The 27,038-nt window shown below is 37.9% G+C and overlaps 1 protein-coding gene across 2 annotated transcripts in view; it reads left to right on the forward strand.

Moving 5' to 3' along the window:
* Nucleotides 1-27,038, forward strand: part of mask (multiple ankyrin repeats single KH domain) — a 154,367-nt gene that overhangs the window by 77,902 nt on the left and 49,427 nt on the right. For both annotated transcript variants that reach the window (XR_011899182.1, XM_072296328.1), the window contains exons 13-24: nucleotides 2,565-3,042; nucleotides 3,897-3,966; nucleotides 4,005-4,206; nucleotides 5,712-5,843; nucleotides 6,119-6,352; nucleotides 9,672-9,803; nucleotides 14,706-14,865; nucleotides 15,801-15,952; nucleotides 16,232-16,373; nucleotides 17,572-17,829; nucleotides 23,453-24,144; nucleotides 25,930-26,105. Coding sequence is in view for 1 of the 2 variants with exons in the window: in XM_072296328.1 (XP_072152429.1) it covers nucleotides 2,565-3,042; nucleotides 3,897-3,966; nucleotides 4,005-4,206; nucleotides 5,712-5,843; nucleotides 6,119-6,352; nucleotides 9,672-9,803; nucleotides 14,706-14,865; nucleotides 15,801-15,952; nucleotides 16,232-16,373; nucleotides 17,572-17,829; nucleotides 23,453-24,144; nucleotides 25,930-26,105 (2,828 nt within the window). In the remaining variant the exon portion in view is untranslated. The remainder of the gene's footprint in view (nucleotides 1-2,564; nucleotides 3,043-3,896; nucleotides 3,967-4,004; nucleotides 4,207-5,711; nucleotides 5,844-6,118; nucleotides 6,353-9,671; nucleotides 9,804-14,705; nucleotides 14,866-15,800; nucleotides 15,953-16,231; nucleotides 16,374-17,571; nucleotides 17,830-23,452; nucleotides 24,145-25,929; nucleotides 26,106-27,038) is intronic.

The raw sequence follows: 27,038 nt of genomic DNA on the forward strand, positions 1-27,038 counted from the left end.
GTGCGCATCCTTGCGCCATTAGGAGATATTTGATAAAAAGGAAGTGGAAATGTGCTCAGAATGAATGTGTACCTTTGGGTTTGGCGTCAGATTACAGAGTCGCATGGGGAGAAGTGCGTGCGCAGTGCGCTGCGCGCGCAACTCAGGCAACCCGTGTTTAACAGCGACTGTTTCAGCACATACCTTGAACCGAAGCTGTAGCCTAGTTGGTAGAGTTCCTCGCTTCTGAAGCGGAGTTTTCGGATTCTAGTCCTGCCCGCCAGTATGAAATTTTAAACTAGTTCCGTGCAACTATTCATGTTTTACTTCACAATTGCTGCCATTTAAAAATGTTTTCATTTCACATTAAGTCTTGAGAAGAAAAACATTAGATGCATTGAGCGGAAGGAATTAATTGCCAAATTTTCCAAGTTATGACAATACTTCATTTTACCTTTATGAAAATAAAGTGTATTGGTAAAACGATAATACGGATCTCTACTATTAAATTTCCTGTTTGACAACACTTTATGATAAATTAAATGTTTGGAACTTAACTGTTATCCTAACAGGAATTAGAAAAAAAATTAGGACACGTGATTATCTATTGATTGGCAAAAACTGTTCCATTGTGCAACGTTTTATTAGGAAATTTAAAATTTCAAGCGTGTTTTTCCTCCTTATTTGCTCTCAATATTGAGTACATGCCAATTAATATGTCAATCTCATCCATTAACATCTTTAGTAATACCTTGCGGATTACATTCATTCTAATCCATGACTTTACCTTGAAACACCCACACTTAACCACACAAAATTTTCCAAAATAAAGTGAAAAATCAGAGACTTACATAGTATAATGAAGGAAAGTAACCGACAATAGCAGTAACGACGAGAAATATTTTTATTAACTCTGCTGGCCGATCAAAGACCACAAACCGAAACACAGTTTCAAGGAAAGTAAATTACAGCTGATCTCTTGACTAAATTTGGCTCAATAACTCTTGATTTTACAAAAAATTGGCGCATAATTTTGTCATTAGTGTGTGGCTCGATATTATAAGACCGGTAAAGTGTGAAAAACCAATGGGAAAGTGAACAATCCGAGCGTCAAGACTTTTTCGGCGCTAGATCGGCTGCTTTTCCCACTGTGCCACGTTGGGCTTGTTTTGTTGGAAATTTTATGTACTGTAATTTTGAAAATAACGATTTCTACCGAAAATTTCATAGTAATCCAGTCATTTCGGTTTTTCAGCCAAAAAACGCAAATTTCCGCCATTTATTTAAGATGGCGGCTTTGTCTCGCCTCAGATCTTTTCGCGAATGTGAAATTCAGACTCAGCGACAAAAAATACATGAGAATAGTGTATCAGAATGTTTCCTCAGAAATTGAGGAGCATTCCGGAAAACGGGCACTTACGCGTATGTGCCCTTTTTCCGGAAATGGCAGAAATGGATTCCTCGCGTCCTAATGTATCAATGTCCCGAGTTTCAGCTTAATTGATCAATTTTTGGAGCTAAGAGACCTAGTTTTGTGAGGCTAAGTCAGGAGTCACAGCCGTGTTTCATCTATTTGCCTCTGGGTTAGGTCGCCGCGACGTTGAGAAGATAGCGCGCAGGCAGGCAGGTGATGGGTACTGATTAGGGATCCCTCACTATTGATGCATCGCACTGGTTCTGCTAATCAATACAATATCATCGGGTTGCAGTAGTTGTCAACACGTTGCACCGGTCACCTCTGAATTTTTGTAATTAATAATAATTCAATTTTCAATGGTCTCTCGTGAGTGTGAATTTTTCGAGTTTTTAGCGTGTTTCACTGTCTTTTTCATTAATAATGATCGAAGATGATCCACCCGCGCGTTCGTAACCGAAATTATTATTTATTAATTAATCGGAATTATTTATTTTCGTCTAGAAACTTGTTAAACTCTCGAAAATTCAGCTCTAAAAGCCAAAACCTATGACCACCGGTCCATTTCCGGAAAAAGGGCACATAACAGAAAATTTTAAAAAAATCATCCCACAACACTGAAAGAAGTGTAAGTTTTACCAATGGTCGTTATTCATTCTAGGGTGTATGAACGTCGATATGAGTGCCCCAGTTCCGATGTAAGTCATCATCAGTGCACAGGAAGTAAGAATGAAAACTTCAAATGCGTTTTTTTCACAACACGTTTTTTCGGTATGTGCCCTTTTTCCGGAAAGCTCCTCAATTGTCTTTACTTTACCCCCTATTGACTGGAATAATTTAAAATAGGACATTTCCACTGAACACCGTCCAGGAGCATAGAAAATGTTATCAAGCACATTGCAAGGAATAATGTACATCAAAATTGTCATCAGGCAAACTTGCACTCATGTATAAAAATTAACTTCAGTAACTAAGAAATAAGGAAGAAGTTGATCATAGATAGCAAGTTCAATCCCAACCTCCTCCATAATTTACCCTTTTAAACCTTATTTTCCCACTTAGGAGCTTTGTAGACTTGGTTTAAACTTGCTTGTGAAGAGCTCTTTCACAAACGCCTTTTAGAGGCATTTCAAACTGGAAGAAAATTAATATCATGTATCTTTTTTAACAGGACAACTCGACTATGTTGATAGAAGCTGCAAAAGGAGGCCATGTCAGTGTTGTTCAGTTGTTACTGGACTACCCACATTCTATAATGGTTGCAAACCAAGCACAGCTCCAGGCTGAACAACTCCAAGCACAAGCGCAGGCCGAAACGCAGCCATCGCAAGTTTTCGTACCGGCTCAAACACAGACGCAAGCTCAAATCCATATCCCACAGTTACAAACTCAACCGCAACTTCCACTGCAAACATTCGTCCATAATGAGCAGTCAACGCAAACGCAAATTCAGATGCCCCTCCAGCCATTGACACATTTACCCTCACCTTCATCGACAATCCCTCAACAATTGTTACAAGACGATAATGATTCACAGCTTTCTACTTCAGTGGCGCAGTTGCAAATTCTTAATCAGCTCCAACTCCCTGCTCAATCTCATCAGACAGTAATAACAGAGGAGATGCTAGGCAAAAAGTCTGCTGCCATTGGTATGTTGTTAAAGAATTTTATTGACAAATTCGCCGGTATTTTTAGTATGTCAGGTTTTAAAGTCCCAAAACTGTAAAACCCTGAAATACTGTCAAACACACCCCTGCCCGCACATTGCCCAAACTGTTATTCACAGATCTATGCTATTTTTTGACCAATGATTGTTCATGAGTAACTTGGTAAGCGTAAAATTTGCCATGCAATGATTGATGAATGTCAAGGTAAGCAATTTTTTCAGGCAAGTTTCTGAAAATTAGTGTAGGTTTGCTTAGATAAACGCTTAACACTTTGATCATCATACTGTGAATATGAGCATTCACTTCAAATCCGTCCTCCTTAAATCCTAGGCCTTTTACAATTATTTTCGGCTGCTGAATCCAAAAATGGCTTGCATTTGGTTATAGCTTGTGCCATTTTCTTAAAAATAACTTTTCATGCCGGAAAACGAGTGTAATGGAAAAACAATGATTTTTCCCATGAAAAAATCACGTTTTTAGAAAAGTGACCAGCAATACAATGTCATGAAGATCTAGTTCAGGTTTAGCAGCCACAAATACACAAGAAGTACCCTAGATATGACATTTAATTTGTTTGATCCTTTTGATCTCCCCTTTCTGTACAGTAAAGTCTAATGATTCAATAAATCATAAGATTCCTGCACACAGATGCCCAACAGAGGTCCTAAGTGCAAGAATTCGCAAAAAAAACCAAGAATATCCATCCTGTCCAAAGATCGACTTGGCCTTATTTTCGAAAAAAAAAGAGCTGAAATCTTTTTTTCTCAAGTGTAATGAATAATTCACCAACCAGTTTCTATATGGATGTTTATATTTTTCTCTATTGTTTCCTTCAGATCGATTGACTCCAACTTTGAAAATTAGTAGCAATAATAACAACAATAGCAGCAGCAGCAGCAGCAGCAGCAGCAGCACAACAACAACAACAACAACAACAACAACAACAACAACAACAACAACAACAACAACAACAACAACAACAGTAGTAATAGTAATAATAGTAGCAACAACAACAATAACAATCTCCACCTCCGTAGTAACAATTCTCCTAGCAGTGGCAGCAATAATATGTTGACTCAAGGGCAGAAGTCTTTTTCTAGGAAATGTTTTGTTGATTCGTCCAATGAAAGTGTCCTTGAAAATCAAGTAAGTTAATACATCTTTCATTTGCAAAATAAAATTACCTTGCCCTAGAGAGGGTCTTGTTTGAAGCCCTGAATCATTGTTGTTTTTTTCTTGCTTTTTCTCAATATTTTCTACAATGTCAGAGAAAATATCCCTTTAAAATTTGCTGTACAATATCGCTAGACTTAAATTTCTCAGTACTTGTCTTTTCATTATGATTATTTCTAAAAGTTGATGGATAAATAAAATCTGCACCTAACAGTGATCTTGGGAAAAACTAGTGGAGTGCATTACAAAATATATCATTTTTGAAAGGCACAAATAAGTGGGGAGAAAAGTTACCATCTGATGAGAAAATTATTCCCTAATTTTTCCGGAATTTTTTCTTGATACCTGACCCTTGCACTCGATATTTTCATTGTCAAATTTATGAATTTTGGTTTAATTTAGCCGTTCATGGAAAATTAAGACAGGAAGCTTGCATGGAACAGATGGTAATGTGGCGCCATTTTGTTTTTACGTGTTCAAGGATAGCGATCAACGTTATGAAGGCAATACAGGGGGGTTGGAAGGGGGAGGGGGCAAAAAATACTGGAAAAGGGCTTCATCTAATCTCTGAATACTCCGTAACATTTAATTCAAGAATTGTGGCTAAATGAAGGATAATTGGAACAACCTCCTCAAGGGCTTGATTTCAAGATAATGAGTGAGCTAGAGACCCCATTTTCTCGTGATTTATAATGACCCAAATTCTGGCTTAAAGTCCCAAAATTCTCGCCATAAGTGCCAAATTTTTGCTAAAATTTTACCGCATTTCTCAAATTCTTGCTGAAAATCCTAAAATTCCCTTTGGGAATTCAAAAATTCTCAACGAAAATTCTAAAATTCTCGCTAGTAACTGCCAAATTCTTGCTAAAAATGTGCGTTTTCGTTTCGCCTCTTATTTTAAATTTGAAAAACGTGGTTGGCAGTGCCAGTGGTTTACTGCGAAATGAAGCACCAATCTACGATTGGTCAACGACAAAAACCAGAGTTTCACGAAGTTCCCCATGATCCAATGATCGGCAGCTCCTAACACGATTAAGATTATTTTTCCGCGAATTTTCCAGCAACAGCGCAAATTTCGTCGAAATTCCCGAATTCGTGGTTTAAACTGGCGAATTTGCGTCAGAATTCGCATCAAATGCCGAAACTAGCGAAATTCTCGATTACATATGCGAAATCAACGGAACTCCAATATGCCTCTGAGCTTGGTCCAAGTGCTTCACAACGACTTTTTGAAAATTCGCGCGAATTGCGCGAACGAATTTCTGGGGTCTCTATTAGTGACTCTTAATGGGTGCACAAGCTGTATTTTGTTACCTTTAATTGTCCACTTGCTCAAGAATTCATTCCATTATTTTTGGAACAATTTATGTGCGAGAACATAGCCCGGAGCCTAATTCCTTTGATTTTTATGGTGCAGAAATTTTTATAAGTTCGAGTTTTCATGCTTTTTCTCTGAAAATCCTCATTTCTTTTTTCAGTCTTGCAGTATGAATTCAGGTGATTTAAGTAAGAAGAATGAGTACACTGTAGTAGATAAAAATAGCAGTAAGATGAATGTCACCATTGAACAGCAATTGTTTCACCGTCAGCAGATGGTGGATGAATTACAGGTGTGTCATCATTTAAAATTGGCTTTATCCAGAAGTCTTCCTTCAAATTATCTTAATGTGTAAGCAAGTAAATGAAAAATGAAAATCATCAGCCTACAATTCCAGCTGTATTTGCTTGAATTTAAATAGGAAACTTCTTGAGCTATCATCTAAATTAAATATGAATCATTGCGTTACTAATATATTTGGTGGAAGCAATCACTTCATGATAGTTTTTGAGGAAAATCTAATTCTCAGTGCCATAATCCGAGACTAATATCAATTTTCTGTTTCAGCAATCAACAGCCATCAGTGATCGTCCTAAAGCAAAACCGGTTTCAAAAAAAGATTGTAAAAATAGTCGTAAACAGCAGCAGCTATTAGTTGCTGCACAGCTGTCAAAGCGTGCCGGGTTTCTGGCTGGTATTAAAACAGGCCTTCAGATCGGCTTTAAATCACATGTGCAAAGTCAAGACCCAAATTACAACCTCCGCGTGAAACACTTTGATCAGATCAATGATCAAGTTCAGGTTAGCACTCATTATAAACACATATCTTCTTACCACACATTGTATGAAATTCACCCTGCCACCTGAAAGATCTACAGTAAAACTTTGATATTCCAGATTTCACAGAAAACCGAATTCGTTTTTAGGTCTCTTTTTTTTCTACGACTATATTCCATAACGGTAATTGAATTTTTTATGGGAATTTCTTGGGACGTACCCCATGATGTTGGTATTTTTGATTAAAAAAAAAAAAAAACACCACACAAACAAAAAACAAAAAAAAACAATCCTGCCAAGTTTCAGCCAAATCGGATAATACTAACTAGGGCTGTGCAATTATGGTTTTTTTATATATCAAATCGAATATTTTGAAAAAGTTTCGAATTCGAATTGAAGATTTTTTACTTTTTACCTACTTTTGACCAAAACCAACCTCTGTATTGGTGGAAATAAAAATCGAATGAATCATTTTTTTTTCTTAACATTCAAATTTTGAATGAAGAAATTACCATTATAGACAAAAAGATCAAGAATTAATCAATTCATTAAATTATTAAATGGTTTTGCATATACAGGGTGATCCTAAAGTCTCTTCCACCCCCTTTAACTTTTTACGTAATTGAGGTAAAGATTTGAAACTTGGGGGATGTTCCTAGGTCAAAGGAAGCTACTTTTTGGCCCCCTAAAATTTTCAGGGGGACCCCCTTGGGGGGGGCAACGGACCCCAACTTTTAATTTTCAAATGAGAAGAGCCCCTTTGTGATAGCTCGTTTGAAAGAGCATAAAAAAGGAAAACTTTTGGCGCATTCTCGAAGTCAATATCTCAAACCGTTTCAAAATGGCGGCCGGTTAAAGTTCAAAATGGCCGAAAATTCACACGGGTTATTTGTCGATGGATTTGCGCGAAAATCGGTCTGTAGTAGAGGTATTTTGATACGAGAAAAACGAATTTGACGTTAGATTTTAAAAAAAAACCGAAAATTCCAAAATAGTCGCCGGTTAAAGTTCAAAATGGCCGAAAATTGCCACCTCGGTTTTTTGCTGATGGATTTGCCTAAAATTTGGAATTTTGGGGTATTTTGGCATAAGATTAACACATTTGAACTTAGATTTCTTAAAACACAAATTTTCGGCCATTTTGGAAATTTTGGTTTTTTTGAAAATCTAACGTCAAATTTGTTTTTCTCGTGTCGTAATACCCCTTGCTACCGATTTTCGCGAAAATCCATCGACAAATAGCCCGTGTGAATTTTCTGCCATTTTGAATTTTAACCGGCCGCCATTTTGAAACGGTTTGAGATATTGACCTCGGGTATGCGCGAAAAGTTTTTCTTTTTTTATGCTCTTTCGAACGAGCTATCTTAAAGGGGGTCTTCCCATTTGAAAATCAAAAGTTGGGGTTCGTCCTCCCCCAAGGGGGGCCCCCCTGAAAATTTTTGGGGGGTCAAAAAGTAGCTTCCTTTGACCTAGGGACATCCCCCAAGTTTCAAATCTTTACCTCAATTAGGTTAAAAGTTAGAGGGGGTGTAAGGATCTTTTGTATCACCCTGTATTTTGACTTGCTGGGGAAAGAAAAGAAAGGAGAGAAAATTGTTTCTTTCAATTTAAGACCAGCAATCAATTGAACTGTGCGGAACTGTAAAACTGCTGCTCACCATCTGAAAATCCATTTTATTCGATTTTACTTCACATCAATGCTGATCTTCGGAAAGACAGTTTAGCAACATTGTAAAGACCAGGGTTCCATGCGAGGCGGAGGAGGATTGGTTATGGTGATTAGTACATTCGCCCATTTGTGTGCCATGTTGATGACGTACGAGGTGGAACTCAAGTGGTGCAAATTTTGAATTGGCCCATCTGGTGCAAGCGTCGTGCGCTGGATGAACCAATGAAACGTTGGCCTTTATTAACCTAACCTCAAAACAAATAGTTTGGACTGTGCGCCGGATGGAGTTCCTACTAGCATGTCATCAATATGGCCAGATGTACGAATATTCGGTCTTTTTTTTAGATATTGGAAAGGACCCTGCACACCTCTTATGGGAAGCTGCACTATTAAGAAATGTTAATTTATTTTTGTCATTTGATTCTCCTCAAGATGCTGATCGAAAGTCATTATTGCGCCAACTTTCTTCGATACACCGTTTTCGCAAAAAAACCGCCGAGAAGATTAAATTTTTCGGCGACAATGAATAAAAGAGAACAAAACATTTGAGAACAGGCGCGATGTAAATAAGGAAAAAACGTAGCGCGTGTCCGTCTTCTAATCTGTACCTGCCGACTTTAGGGCTATCCCCCTCCTCCCGCTCTGGACGCGTCCGTTTGACGTTCACTGACACTCAGCCGCTTGTCAGTCCAGTACTGAAATGAGGAATCTTTCTGGCTTTTTATCGCCGAATAATTGAATCTTCTCGGCGGTTTTTTTGCGAAAACGGTGCATCCTAGAAAGTTGGCGCAATTTTAACTTATGATCAGTATCTTGAGGAGAATCGAATGACATAAATAAATTAACGTTCCTTCATGGTGCAGCTTCTCATAAGAGGTGTGCGGAGTCCTTTTGTCAATGTGGTTGAATAATTCAATTATTCGTGGATTCTAAGTTCAAGTTTGAATCGAATATCACGAAAAATATTCCAACTCGGCTAATTCGAGAATTTTGAATATTCGCACTGCCCTAATATTAACTTGTGCTGATAGACAAGTCTTCCTCGAATGTATTTCAACATTGAAGAACACCTCTTTTTAGTAAAATACATTTTTCAAGAAATTGATGTTTATTGGGAAAAAATTGACATCACATTCGGCTTCAACAGCAAATAAGAGGTAGATCATCTCTATAAAATACCTTCAAAACTGTTTTTACCCTTCCTGTCAGTAGTGAAACATTCTGATAAGGTTTAAGACTGGTAAATGAAGGTGTTGAGTTTCACATAAGTAAGCCATTGAAGAAAAGCTCAACACGTGATAGGCATTCCTAATTTTTTTCTTCTTTTTTCTGCGCCAAGTCCATAAATGAAAAATATTGGTCTCTATTTTATCAGGATCTTCCGGAATATCAAATTTTACAGTGATAACTGGTTATCTGGGAAAACTCAATTCTTCACAAAATTCTGATTAAATAGAGAAAAATAGTTTTCAATTCTGGATGAAGTGCAAAAATGCACACAAATCTGAACTCAACACTCATCACCAGAACCTAGCACTTAGTCTGGAGTTCCACTGCAGTTTCAGAGTAACAGAATCCTGATCATCAAGCCACTGTATTTGTTTCTTTTCAAAGGAACAAAATTTTGTCTACATAATATACTAAGTAACTTATTTTATTTTATATTTTTTCTAGGAGTTGATTGAACAGTCGAACAGTGCAAGTAATCAAGTCGTTATCAGTGAAAAAGAGATGTACGATCACAATCAGTTAATGGCTAAACTGCAACAGTTAGATTCCTCTTTAACAGCGGACCCTAATGTCAAGGTGAGTCACCCCATCTTCTGAAGATGAAACTCATTTCTTCATTCTCACAGTTAGTTTGGTTTGTACTCCAAGCATCAGTTGCAATTAAAAGATTTATTTTTGAAAACTGCCAGCAGAACCCACGGCTAGTCACAACAGACGTTGTCTAAATTGTTCAATGTCTGCCTTTCCCACTAAGCACTCAAACTCATTTCAGATTTCAAAGGGTTTTCCTCCCTAAACTTCTGCCCAAAGTTAATTTCTGTTTGCTTCTTTATTGTTGTATCTAATTTGAACGTCTACCAAAAATTTCCTCAAGCCTAAACGTTTAGTTTCAAAAATTTTGCCTAAAAGCAGTTTTTTTTTTGTTTTAATGTTCAAAAGCTGAATTACAGGGTATCCCAGATCACCTGCACCAGGCCTTTTCCTCGGTTGGTTCAGGTCACAAGAAGTTAGGGACCGCGGGGTTGTGTAGGAAATTGACCTCAAGAAATCCGAATTACATGGTCCCAAAACCCTCCCAGTCCCCCCTGGCGTGTAAAAGAAGGGGGGGGGGGGTTGCGATACTGAAAGTCGGGGTTCCCGATAGAATTGCGATTCGATTGCATTAAAATTGAAAAGTACAGAAAATTTTACATGAATTTGACCCCTAAAAATTCAAAATCGGTCCTTTTTAGGCCCATAAATGATCCCTGAACAAGGAGGACAGTCGACCCCTCCATAATTTCCTTTTGGTGGCAAAATTGACGTAGATTCTCCAGAAAAAGATTTTACTCCCGGTAATCGACCCCAAGAAGTCCGATATTCATGGTCGCGAAGACTACCTTGTCTGGTAAACGGGGGGGGGGGGGGGGGGGGGGGCTAATTTCAAAAGTCGAGGTTCCGTTCCGAATCGCAAATCTATGGCATCCAAATGGAAAAGTGCAATAGAATTAACAGGGTTCATGCAAGCTTGAAAAGTGCTTGAAAAGTGCTTGATTTTAAAAAAAAAAATTCAAGGCCTTGAAAGTGCTTGATTTTTTGGAAAGTGCTTGAAAACGTGCTTGAATTTCTCAGATCCACTTTTCGGAGGTCAAATGAGAAAGCATTCGACTTTTCAGACGTACGCTGGAAAGTATTAAAACGTGTTGAAATTGAAACGAGAACTACTCTGCTGAGTTGCCTGCTCAGTCTTTCGTCGCTGCTGAAAGTGGCTGAAAAAGATAACTTTGATCTAATTACTGGCGCTATTAGATTTTACAAGAATGTCTTGTCAAAAATTTTAGAAAAATCTCCAATATCACATGCCTTAGTTCGAAATTTGTCCTGTTTGGATCCGAGAAGTATGATTCACCTAGATGCAGATTCTTCTCCTGTTAGTCGGTCAGCTGTTTGCAAGAAGAAAATGAGGTCTGTCTTAAATACATTGTGTGATTGTAAAATAGTCGTAGCTGGTAAAGTTGATATTATTCTTGATGAATTTGATTCATTTTATCAAAACGTTGTCTTAAAGAAAGCTGTCACCTTTGCACACTATGAGCCTTATAAAGAGAAGTCAAGAGTTGATGAGTTTTATATTAACTTTATGGACAAGGATGAATACAAAAATTTATGGAAAGTTGTCAAAATAACTCTACTCTTAAGTCATGGACAAGCATCAGTGGAGAGAGGTTTTAGTGTAAATAAAAACCTAGAAGTAGAAAATTTAAAGGAGCAGTCCTACATAGCACAGCGTTATGTACATGAGTTTACCGATGAAATGGAGAGCTTATCCAGTATGGTAATAACCAAAGAGTTAAGACAAAGTGTATCAGGTGCTCGCAGTAGATATGCTACCTATTTAGAGGAAGAAAAGAAAATCAAGGCTCTCACAGCTATTAAAAATGAAAAGTCAGAAAAAACAAAATCTCTACAAGAGAGAAAAAGACGCTTATGTGAAGATGTAAAGACCTTAGAAAAAGGTGCAGACGACCTGGCAGAACAAGCTGAAAAGAAGCAAGATCTCTCATTAATTGTTAAGTCCAATAGTTTCCGCCAAAGTGCCAAAAGAAAAAAAGAAGAGTTAGCAATCGTTGAAGGAGAAATTTCGAAACTCTCCAAACAGTTGTGAAAAAGAACCATAAGTCTCGGTTAAAATCTATAACTTTTTAAACTGCTTGTAAAAACATTTTTCTTCATACCTACATTTATTTAATTTCACATTAACATTTTTTTCTTTTTACTTCTGGTTTTTTTACCTTATTTTTTTTCAATGATGTGGGTCCATTATCTTCTTGAAAGTGTTTTTTTTTCTTCTTTCGTCCGGTTTTTTAGTGTTCATAAAGACTCTTTTTTCAAATGATGTGCCGTTCCATACTCCAGACATACTCCTTACGTGTAGCTTCAAATTAAGAAATCCCACTTTTAAAATTCAAATATTTTTACAATAGTGAAAGACTATCAGAAAACATCTTGCTTCAGCTTTATCAAGAATGAATCTTCAATTTTGAGCTTCTTGTCCAAGTACCCTACTATTCTCATGAATTTAATCCATCGGGTAGCATGCAGATTTTCTATTAACTCTTTCATAAGTTGCACCATCTTCAGCCCATCTTATACCTATCGATATCCATCGGATTTAACCCATCGGATAGCATGCAGATTTTCTATTAACTCTTTCATAAGTTGCACCATCTTCAGCCCATCTTATACCTATCGATATCCATCACTTCTTAATGATTAACGTTGTCTCAATGAATATGAAAGTAAGATATTTATTTATTATTATCATTTATTTTTCTTTTTATTTTTAAACCAACGTTTTGAATAAATTGGAATAAAACATTCAGGTGTAAGTATGGATGGGTAGTTGGTCGAAAACTTATGCGGTGAGCCAGGATTTTACTTTTTTTTGCTTAGAATTTAGAGGTATTTACTTACTGGGTTGTCAGTATTGGTACTGACACTTGGGATGGTCTTTCATTTATACATCCGTGTATTTTTTAATTAGAGGAAAATACTCATTTTAGTTGGTTGTTGATATCTGTCTCGCTATTAGGAGTTTTTATGTCAAAGGTCCTGTGGAAAAATTTCTTGAATCTCGCGCAAAACTGCTTCCAAAAGGCTCTTGAAAGTGCTTGAAAAGTGCTTGAAAATTCAGAAAAATGTGCTTGAAAAGTGCTTGAATTTTTAGCACTGAGGCTGCATGAACCCTGATTAAACTTCAAATGACACCTGGGAGTTCAAATTGACCAACTCATTGCTCAAAAGTTTACCCATGAAGAAGGGACCGGTGTCCCCTCCACAAATTGCTCATTGGTCGCAACACTAACGTAAATCCCGCATAGAAGGATGGTATGCTAGTGAATTGACATCAAAGAATCCGAATTTCCCCTTCATTCCCCCCCCCCCCCCTAAAACTGTTGAAGGGAAATCAGGGGAGCTCCCTGAAGAAGGGACAGGTGTTCCCTCCACAAATTGCTCATTGGCCGCAACACTAACGTAAATCCCGCATAGAAGGATGGTATGCTAGTGAACTGACATCAAAGAATCCGAATTTCCCCTTCATCCCCCCCCCCCCAAAACTGTTGAAGGGAAATCAGGGGAGCTATAAGACCATGAATTTCGGATTCTCCGATGTCGGTTCACTTGCAGACCATCCCTTCCTGCGGGATATACGTCAGTTTTGTAACCAATGAGCAATTTGTGGATGGGACACCGGTCCCTCTTCAGAGGTAAAGTTTTATGCGTTGAGTGGGTCATCCCAGGCTTCATTCAAAGTTTTAGTCTGTTAAACTTTTCAATTTGGACGCTAGCAATTTGCAATTTGGAAGGGAACCTCGAATTTTGAAAATGTGCAACCCCCCCCCCCCCCCACCCCCGGTTAACCTCCCATGGGGATCTTGGAGACCATGGAAATCGGATTTCTTGGGGTCAATTATCTGGGGCATTATCTTTTGCCGGAGATGCCACCAAAAGGAAATTGTGGAGGAGTCGAATGTCCTCCTTTTTCAGGGATCATTTTTGGGCCTTCCAAGGACTGATTTTGGAATTTTAGGGGTCAATTTCATGTGAAATTTTCGGTACTTTTCAATTTTAATGCAATCGAATCGCAATTCTAGCGGGAACCCCGACTTTCAGTTTCGTGACACCCCCCTCCGCCCTCCTCTTACAAGCCAGGGAGACTGGGAGGGTTTCGAGACCATGTAATTCGGATTTCTTGGAGTCAATTTCCTACTCAGCCCTGCAGTCCCTGACTTATTGCGAACTGAACCAACCGAGACAAAGGCCTGGTGCGGGTGATCTGAGATACCCTGTATCTCATTTTAAAGTTAAGACAAAAAGGCATTGTTTAAAGTGAAGACAAAAAGGCATTTTTATTTTTAGTTAAGACAAAAAGGCATTTTTATTTTCAGAAGTATTCTTGCACTTTTCCCCCCTCCTCATTATACATATAGAGGCAGTATTACATGTTGATTAAATTAGGTTAAAATTTATAGATACCGTATTTAAGTCTTCTAACAAGCTTGTTAAATCAGCTTGTTAAATCAAGCTTAAAAAGACATTTAATAATGTCTATAAATGTATTTTGTACTAATTTGTCGCTTGTACGAATAATTTAAAAAAATTAAAAAAAAAAAAAAAAAAACTGCCTCATGCTCTGTTGATTCCTTTAGCGAAAATGATATATATATAAATTTATTTGATTTCAAGGTTGAAATTTTGCCCATGAATCTTGTTTAGGCCTGAACCGAAATTAAGACTAGGAGGGTGATAATTGTCGAAATTGACACTCATTGAATCACTCCAGTAAACAGGTTGAGGCCTTGGGATTGAAGACATCGCTATCATTAAGACCTTTAAATATCTTTGAATATGGTGCTGATGAAATTTTCAATGTTGTCTATCTCCGGTCAGATGAGAGTCTTTTTTTGATCTTTTATTTTTCTTTTCTCTGTATTACAGATGTTACCTGCGGATGTAGTATCAAGTTCTCTGTCCCAAGTGTACTGTCAGCAACTGTTATCTGATGAAGCTGAATCAGTGGCGGTCAAAGAAAAAATTAAAATAAAATCTGAAGAATTAGAGACCCTGGACACCCTAACGTGTCATGATTTAGCATTAGGTAATTGTTTCATTCACATTAATGAGTTTTTCATTTGATATATTTTTAACCATAACTTCTTAAACTTGTAAATCCCTTAAAACTGTTGTAAATTTTACCAGAGTTTCACATTCACAGCATCGTTGCTGTCAGGTATCCTGAATTACTTGCTAGTGCATTTATTCCTCAGTCCCAGATAGTGAGGGAGAAGCGTTGCCTTTTTGTAAGATTATGTAACTCACACATTTTCCAAATCTTTCGGTCAATGTCTTGGGCCATCAACTTCCAAAATATTTTTTGCCGATGGTTTTAGTGCGAAATCTGCAATTTTGGTCCTCCACAGAATCATACCAAACAAGGGCTGGTTGTAGATTACCCGAGGGACCCAGAAGCCGTTGAGTGTTTGCATCAAGCCTCAGAGAACCAAGAAAGGGAGCTAATCAAAATCTTTAGGTGCCCATAACTTTTGAACGGATATAGTTTTTGTATTTTGCTTTTTTGTTCCAGATTTAATGTTGAGAATGTGACCACATTATTATGCTTTAAAACTTGCGTAAAAATTAATGCTTGAACAAGTTGAGGGGATTTTCTGTTGTTAAGGCACTATTGAAGACCTGGCTGCCATTTTAAATGGCTACCATCTTGCTCCTGCCACAAAATTTGAAATGTCCCCTACCTCATAACGTTTAAATTATCATCCAGTTTGACCCCTGAAAGCTATTAACTGCATCGTGATTTGCTAGATATTGCTCTCACTTGAAAATTAGCCATCATGCTATTGGCAAAAAGTGAAAAACAACCGGCATCTGTTGTGCTTGAACTGTTTATTGCGAAGAACTGCATTAAAACGGGAGGGTGCCTTCCCTGTGCCTTCCATTGTTGGTTGAAAATACCAATCATAAGTACCACTTGTTTTTCCATGAGATGTTCATTCATCCCTTCACCTTTCTTTCCAGCAACCTCTGATGTTGCCAGTCATTATCAACTGGCCACTTCGCAGTTCTCACCTGGAAAGGATGAAAACATTCTTGCCTCTCGCACCCCTCTACCAATTTTCCCTTCGGAGCAGGAAACAGTGCAATTAATCAACGTCCCATCAGCTGATCAGGTTATTCTTTTTCCTTTCATTCAAGAAAAAATTGGAAATCACCAAAATGTTTTTATTTATAGTGTTAGCTTAAAGAAAGAAAAGTCCTACTCTTATTTTCAGTTACTTTTTTGGGCTCTATGAGTTAAAACTGAGATTTGCGAATCGAACAGCTTGATCTTGCGTAAACTCCTTGAAAAGTTAACAGGAGCCCATTTGTTCTATTCCTTTCGCAAGATCCTGTCTTTAATTCTAGGTATCGCAATTTTTTTTACCCACATGGCATTTTCCTCTTTATAGATTCAATCAGGCAATAATAGTTTTGAAGTCCAGTATCAAGTGACTCAAAAGGGTATTCATCAATTGAACAATTTCCAGGCAGACAGTTTTCGAGACGGTCAAGAGTTCTATTCACATCTTATGCAGACGCCAACAGCATTATGTAAGTGTTATGCTCCATCGTTGATAGTTTTATTTCATCCAATTTTTGAAGTGTGATTCGTTCCTCTGCTTCAGCATCGTACCAAAGCGCGATTTCTGGTGTGTGAAGGTGTGAATACAAGGGAAAAAAGGAAATCATAAAAAGTGAAAGAATGTGCCCTGTTGAAGGACAATCACAAGGCCTTTGCACACATGATTACCAAGGAAAGTGATGGTTTTGAAGAAACCCCATTACCTCATTTTTTTTTTTCAATTCTGTTCATCATATTCTAAGTTTCGTAGCTCTAGTATATTCAGCAAACAGTCTACCTCCTTTTGAGAAAGCTTGTGAACCCCACCACAACCTCAAAAAGCCAAAAATGCACAGCTCATCAGTTAAAAGAACCAATCTAATTGCATGAAATTTTTACCCTGGCAAAGATCATTCAGTTTTAACAACCTATTATTCTTACAAGTAAGTGAGTTACTGTACCGTGTCCCACAGTAAATCCGTCATGCCTCAGTTCGCATCAGGGCCAGGCAGATGTACCCTGTTTAGCGGATTACCAGCTTGAACCGGTCTTCTTATTTTCTGCCCGGTATTTTCAAATTTTGTGCAATAATTTTGACAAGTGATCAACTATATACTGCACGCGCAGATATATAGTGGCCTCCAGGAGTGTTTTAGGAAGGTATTCGATCAAATAAAGTTGCAAGCAATAATCGGTATTTTTCCATTTGGAGGGCTTAAAATTGCAAAATTATGTGATGCAATTCAATTATTTGTCATGAAAGATAGGGAAAACTGATGGCTACTCTCGCCCTTGCCCTAAAGCGGGGCAAGCAGTGATTGAAAGGGATAAGGCACATGCCACCCTCTATGATAGTTGATGATTTGAAAAAAAGGTTTGGAAAAAATTGAATTTAAATAAGTTAAATTGTATTGACCTAAGTGGGTCTCCAGTTTGATGATTTCGAGTCATCCTGACTTTCTGAACATTATGTTTCATGGATGATAAACGGGAGGGAACAATTATGAGGACTTCTCTGGTAACCAAGTTATTGGGGTTTCACTGTATACTTAGTGGTTTTTCTTTTATTTTTATTTTTTCTTTTAAATCGACTTTTCTTTAACATTATTAGTTAGTGAGAAGAAACCCTTCATCATAAGTAATTTCAACTAATGTGTGTTCATATTTGCTTGCTCCTCTGATTAACAGCCAAAACAACTCAAGTTGTTACACAGCCTACAACAACTGCTGTAACAACTCAACATGTTCAAGCTGCAACTCAAACTATGCCTGACTCAACCAAACTTAAACATTCAGTACCATCAAATTCTACCCGCCATATCAACGCTTCAAGCGCAAGTACAACGACAGGGCCCTCTGCAACAGGCAAGGGCAAGAAACTAAGAAATCAAGCTCAAAATAGGCAGAATCATAACCACAGCAGCATAAGTGCTGATTCGAAAGCAGGTAGAGACATTTTCTCCAACTCTCATTCTTTCTGAAAGGAAGGGAGGATTTCAGTAATCATGAGGGTGTCTTATTTTTTCGGGTGTTTTTAAACTAGGGCTGTGCGAATATTCGAAAATCTCGAATATTCGAATTTGAATAATTTTTCCGATATTCGATTCGAACTCGAACCTAGAAACCCCGAATAAGCGAATTATTCGACAACATTGACTAAATTTCGAATATCCAACAAAAAAAACCGAATATTCGTACATCCGGCCATATTGAGACATAATAGTAAGAACTTGACACAGCGCGCAGTTCAAACTACTTGTTTTGAGGTTAGGTAAACAAAGGCCAAAGTTTCATTGGTTCATGCAGCGCTTTGCACTTGATTAAGACGGATCAATTCAAAATTCGCTCCACTTGAGTTCCACCTAATACGTCATCAACATAGCGTACAAATGAGCGAATGTACTAACCTCCATAACCTATTCTTCTCCGCCCCGCGCGGCACCCCGGTCTTTAAAATGTTCTTAGACTGTCTTCACAAGATCAGCATTGATGTGAAGTAAAATCGAATAAAATGGATTTTCGGACAGTAAGAAGCAGTTTTACAGTTCCACAACAGTTCAATCAATTGGTCTTCCTGTAAGGAAACAATTTTCTCTCCCTTCTTTTCTTTCCCCAGCAAATCAAAATGTTCGCAAAACCATTTGATAATTAAATGAATTGATTAATTCTTATTTTTTTATCCATAATAGTAATTTCTTTAATCAAAATTTGAAAGTTAGAAAGAAAAACAATTATTTATTCAATTTTTACTTCGACCAACACAGAGGTTGGTTTTGGTCAAAAATAGGTAAAAACTAAAAATATTTGATTCAATTCGACATCAAAAAAACCACATTCGCACAGCCCTATTTTAAACCCTTGCCTCCTAATGTTTTACTTGCTCTTTCATGTCATTTTAGGATGTACGTAAAATGAAAAGCTCTGATGCTGCAGAGTTGATATTGTCAACAATAATTCAATAATTTTATTCTATATTCGACCAATTTCAGCAATGATCTGAAGGGTTGATCATAGTGCCCATTGGCTCAAAAAGCTTTTTTGCACCATGTTCTAACAATGAGTCAGTTAAGCTCGGGAGGGATTTGCCTGCAAATAGTCGAATCTCACAGTTTCGGTACGAGCAGAACAATGCGCACGTTAAAATTTCACGAAAAATTGTCTTCGCGGAGATATAACGCTTCCTTTTTAGGGATCCTCGAAAACATGTTTGAACCGACCGCCGTGAATCTTCGAATCTACGCGTCATAGACGGGAAGATGGCGGCGACGAAGCCAACCTGCTTACTACCGCCCCGCTGCCGTTGTTGACATCACGATTTCTCGTTTGAGGTTAAGTTCTGTGTGAATGTTTCATATCCTACATAAATCTATATCATATTCTGATTGAAAAGCTTAGAGAATTAAGGTTTATCTACAGCTGCGTGAAGTAAGAAATTTCTCCGCGCAGGGGGCGCCACCGCTGTGTTTTAGAGTCCGTACAGCTCCTCGTGAGTCCTTGAGCTTTTATAAAAGTTGAAGGAATTTCTGTTTAAATTGAAGAGTTATAAGTTCTAGCCATAACATTCTTCTTCCTATTGACCCTAAAAACAACGTGAAAAGTCATTTCTGAAGCTCTGCAATTTGATCCCAGAAAAAAGTAGGGTTAAGCATGATGACCTTGATGCAACCAATCGCGCTTGATCGCTCTCAGCAGTTAGCAGATATCTCTCTCCCACCGTGAGCTGTCTCTCTCGCACTTACAGATATCCCGTAAGAGAAACTGGGATCAATTTACAGCTTTTATTATTAGACATTCAAAGCTCGCGTTTGTTTCTAAGGATTCCAGACGTATGCTGCTAGAACTTATGAGTCTTAGAATTTAAGATACCTATTGTGATATTTAAATAATCACTGATTTCGGAGTCGGATTTTAGCAGCGCGACGTGGTGGATTTTTTCGGAACTACAGCTGAAGATTAACCTTAAGAACAATGGGTATGAATCTCAAACAAAGTAACCTACATAACCTCCGATTAACCGACAAAAACACACCGCCAACGCGACGCCGCCGTGTATTCTTCCACTACGCATTCCGCCGCCATATTGATCGTGACGTGTACATTCGAAACCTACAAGCCCGCAGTTCAAGCGCCGTTTTAGGCCACCCTAAGTTTTGGCACTTTCAAGTAAACTTTTCTCCTGTTTGCAGTCATAAAAAAAATTAGGAAAAAAACTGTAAGCTTCGGTCACTTACTACTTTCGAATGACACAATAAAAAAAATGACTTAACTGACTCATTTTCGAAACATTCTTGTCTCCATTACTCCGAAAGATCACTTTAGAGTTTGATGAAAAGAGGGTTACAATGCAACTATTTCATCGCATACTGTGCTGCAGAACAAGTGTAGCCATGACCCCTCCCTCCCTCTTCAACCCCTGAGGTTCAAAATCAGATTTTTAGTTCTCCAATGTTCTTTAGCTGCTTTACATTACCCTCAAACAAGACTGTACCTTTTGACTAAATTTTTTATGCACACAGAAACACATTTTTATTGCATGGCCTGTTTTTCCCCCATTTTAACTAATGCCATTTACACTGAAAAAATAAGGTGCTAGCAAGAAATTCAAGAGATAATACAAGAGTTTCAAACTGCACACACATCTTGAAGGGACTTACTGAAAAAGGAAATACATCAGGGAGGAAGGATTTTTGCAAGTTTCTACATACGGGACACCTCAGAGTTAAAACCATGTGGAAACATCGGCTGCAGCTTTTTGCAGCAATACTATTTCTCTTCTTTTTGGGTTAAATGTTCAACCTTGGGTACTGTTCAAGGGCCGTTCGACAAATAATGTCTCTGTGGTCCGAAAAATGCCTAAAAACGATTTACTTTTATGAATTAAAAATGAAAATGCAGATTCTAATGTACAAATCCGGAGTTTATTTTTGTGTCTCCAGAAAGTTTCCGACAAAATTTAGAGGGGTTGCAACTTCGAAACATCAACTGCTTGCTGTACTTCATCATTCGGTCTGAAATGAATTTCTGAAGTATCTCTATGATGGGGGAACTATGTATCTGGATTGTAAAGCAGTGTGGCTGGTTTTTTATCTTTTAACCAAATTCAAAAATGTGTATTAAAAAACTGGCGTTTCCAACAACCTGAAAAATTAATTTTTATCCAAATTTGACAAATTGGAATATTTCAGGGTTTCACATGAGGGCATAATGCCTCAATTTTTGAATTTGAAAGAAGGCTTTGATGTGTCATTAGGTACGGAGCCTTGTGCAAGGGTAAAAAATACAAACAATTTTACACGGTGCTCAAACAATTTACAAGACTCAGGCTGAATTCCAATGTATGAAGAAGAACTAAAACTAAACAAAATCCCTTTGTCAGAGCCTATCCTTTAAGTGTGCTAATATCAAGACACTCCTTTTCAAACACTCTCAATGATGAATTGAATGAATTTCCATCAGTTAGTAACCTTTGCAACTAAAACATTGATCTCTGCTCTTTGCTTGAACTTAATGCATACAATTGGCTTTATTCTTTTGGTGATGATTTTTGACTCAACTCATCTAATGAGTTTATCCTAAGTTTGTTCAGAAGTTGACCTTTGGTTGGATTGGATGCCTTCGTGTACAGCAAGATATCCTATCTTGAGGAGAAATGAAAGAGCAGGAAACATTATGTTTCGAACAACTCATTTACATGAATCAAACTAGACACACAAGAGAACCTTATGTAATTTAATTGTTCCATAATGAATGATTACCCCAGCTTTATGTGAATATGCTAATTTGATATTGAGTTCAAGACTAGCTTGTCTTCAAGATCGAACGCTGTGTGGCATCATTGAAATTGTAGTCTGGCTCAAGTAATAGAAAAAGGTAGCTGTTTGAATGAATTACTTATTTTTCTTTGGAATTTCAAATCTCTCAAGTGTCTTACATTCTTTCAAAATACTCATCATTGAAGTTTATTTTATCATGAATATCTTTATTAGTGGTAGCTCACAAAATAGTCTTAATATATACAGGGTGATCCATAAGTCCCTTCAACCCCATCTAACTTTTTACCGAATTGAGGTAAAGATTTGAAAGTAAGGGGATGTTTCGAGGTCAAAAGGGACTGTGTCAAAGTTCTGTTTTTCGGCCCCCCTAAAATTTTCAGGGAGGCCCCCTTGGGGGTAACGGACCCCAATTTCTTCTTTTCAAATAGGAAGACCCCTTCTGTGATAGCTTGCTGGAAAGAACATAAGAAAAGAAAACTTTTGCTTAAACCCAAAGTCAATATCTCAGACCCTTTCAAAATGGCCGAAAATTCACACCAGTTATTTGTCAATGGAATTTGCGCGAAAATCAGTCGTTAGCGGTATTTTTACACGAGAATAACGAATTTGACGTTGGGTTTAAAAAAGAATAATTTCCAAAATGGCCTCCGGTTAAAGTTCAAAATGACCGAAAATTGTTTTTTTTTTTTTAGAAACCTAAGTTTAAATGTGTTAATCCTCTGACAAAATACCCGTAAGTTCCAAATTTCAGGCAAATCCATCAGCGAAAAACCGAGGTGGCAATTTTCGGCCATTTTGAACTGTAACCGGCCAATATTTTAAAACGGTTTGAGGTATTGACTTTGGGTTTAAGTGAAAAGTTTCCTTTTTTTATACTCTTTCGAACAAGCTATCACTAAGGGGGTCTTCCCATTTGAAAAAAAAAGTTGGGGTCCGTTGCCCTGTAAGGGGGGCCACCCTGAAAATTTTAGGGAGTCCAAAAAGTAGCTCCCTTTGACCTAGGAACATCCCTCAAGTTTCAAATCTTTACCTCAATTAGGTAAGAAGTTAGAGGGGGTGGAAAGGACTTTTGGATCACCCTGTATTATTATTGTGCCCTATTTAAGGTTTATCTACAGCTGCGTGAAGTAAGAAATTTCTCCGCGCAGGGGGTGCCACTGCTGTGTTTTGATTTTTTGGTCCACGCTATTAGAGTCCGTACAGCTCCTAGTAAGTTCTTGAGCTTTTATGAAAGTTAGGGGAACTTCTGTTTAAATCGAAGAGTCATAAGTTCTGGCCATAACATTCTTCTTCCTATTGACACTAAAAGCGACGTAAAGAGAAACTTCAGAAGCTCTGAAATTTGATCCCAGTTAAAAGTAGGGTTAAGCATGATGACCTTGATGCAACCAATCGCTCTCAGCGGTTGCGGATATCTCTCTCCCACCATGAGCTGTCTCTCTTGCACTTACAGATATTCCGTAAGAGAAACTGGGATCAAATTGTAGCTTTCATTATTAAACTTTCAAAGCTCGCGTTTGTTTCTAAGGATTCCAGACGTATGCTGCTAGAACTTATGAGTCTTAGAATTTAAGATATCTATTGTGATATTTAAATATTCACTGATTTCGGAGTCGGATTTTAGCAGCGCGACGTGGTGGATTTTTTCAGAACTACGGCTGAAGATTAACCTTAATTTTGGAACTTTGATCAACTATTTATTGAAGTCAAGTATAGCTGTACTCATTTCATACTCATTTCATCAAGCACAGAGCAACTTCTTTTATGCTTTACTAAATTTGAAATTTTGTTCTCAGGTTTTGCCAGTGGAGGGAAGGAAGACAGTAGAAGGGATGAAACTAAACCTCCTTCTGTCATTGATGTTGATTCTGAAACAGACAGTAATCATGACACTGCATTAACCTTAGCTTGTGCTGGAGGTTATGATGAGCTTGTGGAACTTTTACTATCAAGAGGAGCTGATATTGAGCACCGTGATAAGAAAGGTTTTACACCATTGATCTTAGCTGCCACAGCAGGGCATGAAAAAGTTGTCGAAGCATTACTTAATCATTCTGCAGACATGGAGGCACAATCTGAAAGGACAAAAGATACTCCTCTATCATTAGCTTGTTCTGGCGGTCGTTATGAAGTTGTAGAGATTTTACTGGCACGAGGGGCAAATAAAGAACACCGAAATGTTTCTGATTATACACCTCTTAGTTTAGCTGCATCTGGTGGTTATGTCAATATCATTAAATTATTGTTAAGTCATGGTGCTGAAATCAACTCTCGAACGGGAAGCAAGCTTGGTATATCTCCTCTCATGTTGGCAGCCATGAATGGCCACACAGCAGCCGTGAAGCTCTTACTTGATATGGGAAGTGACATTAATGCCCAGATTGAAACCAATCGCAACACAGCCCTTACTTTAGCTTGTTTCCAAGGTAGACACGAGGTTGTTAGTTTGCTGTTGGATCGGAAAGCCAATGTTGAGCACAGAGCAAAGGTAATTCTTCTGTTGCATTGAAAAATACATTGTTAAACACTGCAAGACGCCAATTGCAGGACTGATTTATTAACATGCTCTCTGTTAACCTGTGTTTCGATGTTTTTTCTCAGCAAGCTAACATATGTTTTTGTAACACATTTCAAGTTTTATTTGTTTCATGTTACTGAAATGGTGAAATTTACTTTAGAACAAGATCCAAGGTTTTGCATAACAGAAGAGAGAAAAGGGAAAAAGAGGAAGGAAAAGAGATGGAGAGAGAGACCGAGGAAAATTAATTAATCGGGAGCAAAAATTCTGAACTTCATGAAATAACTCCGCAACTCCTGATTTCTATTGTTTCACTGATTCCAGTATGCTGATTCTATGTTTTTAATGGTTTAAATCACCGTGTTCACTAATCCAATTTGTATGGGATGCCTCAAGTTTTTCAAAAGAACTGAAATTTTAAGGATGGTCCAGAGATTTTCCAACCCTGCGTTAATGAGTCTATTGAATCAGTCATGGAATTGCATTTTGATAATTTAAGCTTGCAGATATGTAGAACATAGCATTATCCCTCTTATGGTGAAATTATTAATGGAGATATCACCCTCCAAAAAATATGGTGTTTGAAGTCATCCACCACAGAAGTCCAAACTGGGGTTTCTTTCACTGCGGATTCGTCTTTGTCGGTTCACTTTTTAAGTTAGGCATGCATGGTTCAAAAGTAGAAACATATCGACAAACAGTCAAAAACAGTAAGTGACTTTGCAGTGAGGAAGAGCAAACTCATTTAAAAAGTAGGCAAGAGGGTACACAATCTTTCAGCAAAAGAAAAAAAAATAAAAAAAAAAAAACGAACAAACTGAGCTTCTCTGTCTCTTTTTAACAATCTTGCAGAGCTCCCATTTTCTATTATCTACTTTAATTGTATCTCTTAAGTCTTTCGATGAGATGCATCTGATTCTTGTTGTTAACATGCAGCTGTGCTGCACTATGTTTCTGCTGCTGAAATGATAAGTTACCTCCGACATCAACAATAGACTGATTTAGTGACTGCGTCATTTGATACAATATCGAACTCTTGATTCAAACCAAAACAAATTAACATAACATGATGTATGAATTCTTCATGAGTTAATAGTGTTAATTTATTGAAATTTAGTCGTTGACCAGTTATGAATAAATTGAAGACTCATTAAGCCCGAGAACTTTCGATTGTAAGAAACCCTTGGATGCATTTCACAACCAAGGGCGCGAATCAGAAACAAGATCCTGTGCTTGTTTATATTTGAACCAAGGGTTCGATATTCCATCAAATGACATAGCCTGTAAATCAGTCTATGATATATTCTGCAGAGTGGACTTGTGGAAGGCCTCACTGCTCTGAGGCTCTCTGCATCATTTTGTCTCAATATCCATAAGGCCTACAAGGGATATGAAATTAAAATGATGCATTGGTTCAGCAAAAAATTTTACAATCCATTTTGTTGCATATGACCTATGCAAAATTGTCACATGCGACAGTGCACATTCCGTTATGAAAAATTTGCCTTAGTGTAGAACCCTTCTCCAACATAGGGAAAATTCAATGGACACCCAGGGAAAGTGGATCCTTCTAAAAAGTGGCAACCCAAATGTTATTTCGCATGCATGAACGCAGCATTATTCCTAATCTTGCCACTTTGCTCTATGTCTTTCCTCTTGAGTGGGAGCGCTTGAAGAAAAAACTCAGCTCTCCAGTCAAATTGAAAACCTAACCACAAGTTTGTTCCTTACTGACATTAGCTATGCTTTTCACAGACTGGATTAACACCTCTTATGGAAGCTGCAAGTGGAGGGTATGTGGAGGTGGGGCGGGTCTTGCTGAGTAAAGGAGCAGATGTAAATGCCTCGCCTGTACCGTCATCACGAGATACTGCATTAACTATTGCAGCCGACAAAGGACATTATCGCTTCGTAGAATTACTTATTTCAAGGTGAATGTAAAATTTTGGCTCTTTTATAATTATTTTGTTTTTGACGAGCATTTTTTCACACAAATTTATTTTTGCATGTTGGGACTGTTTTAAAAAGATATGGCAGAAACTAGACTGTAGAATTAGAAATTAGTCATAGACAGAAGGAACCAAGTATGATATTTCATTAAGTTGAATTTATAATCTACGTAGTAGCCAAAGAGGTTGTTCCAAAATCGCCGATTTTGCCCCCCCCCCCCCTGGATTTGGCCCTTTGCTCAGATGTTGTACCAAGTGTCCCCAATGCTTGGGCAAAATTTCAGCCCCCTCGGATAATTAGGGAGGAGGGGGCAGGGGAGCGAAGTTGCAATTTTTCAAAACCTTAAAAATCGATATCTCGCGAATGGTTTGAGTGTAAGTGTTGCGGTTTGCGCTAAAAAACGTTAAAAAATATTCTCCACTAGAATATTAATGCTTTTTGCACGGTTGCATAATTTATCGTAGTCATAAATCGATTTTGAAGGTTTGACTTTTTTTCGTTTTTTGTCTCTCCGCTGCATGCAATCGTTGCTACATGAATTAAAACCTGTCGAGGTGATTTTCCATGAAATTCTGCATCTACCACACTTTGCTTGACCTTAGGGAAATGATTTGTTCTTGAGTTAAAGCGATTTTTCTGTGTGTTCCCAGTTACGTGCGGGCGGTATATCGGCGGCGCTTCATCCTGCGCGGGCGAGGCAGAGGTTATTTCACCACCGGGGCCTTATATTCATGCTGTAGGGTGGAATTATCGGTTTTTTTTTCCTCCCCCCACCCTTCTCCAATAAATATTTTTTTATACTTCGTTCTACAGGGTCTTTATCAGGGCTGTACCACGTCTTTTCCACGGTTGGTTTAGGTAGTACGAAAGGGGGGGCCGCAGGGTTGAATAGGGAATTGATCCCAAGGAATCCG

Source organism: Bemisia tabaci, chromosome 2 (assembly GCF_918797505.1).
Source record: "Bemisia tabaci chromosome 2, PGI_BMITA_v3".
Taxonomy (NCBI): Eukaryota; Metazoa; Arthropoda; class Insecta; order Hemiptera; family Aleyrodidae; genus Bemisia; species Bemisia tabaci.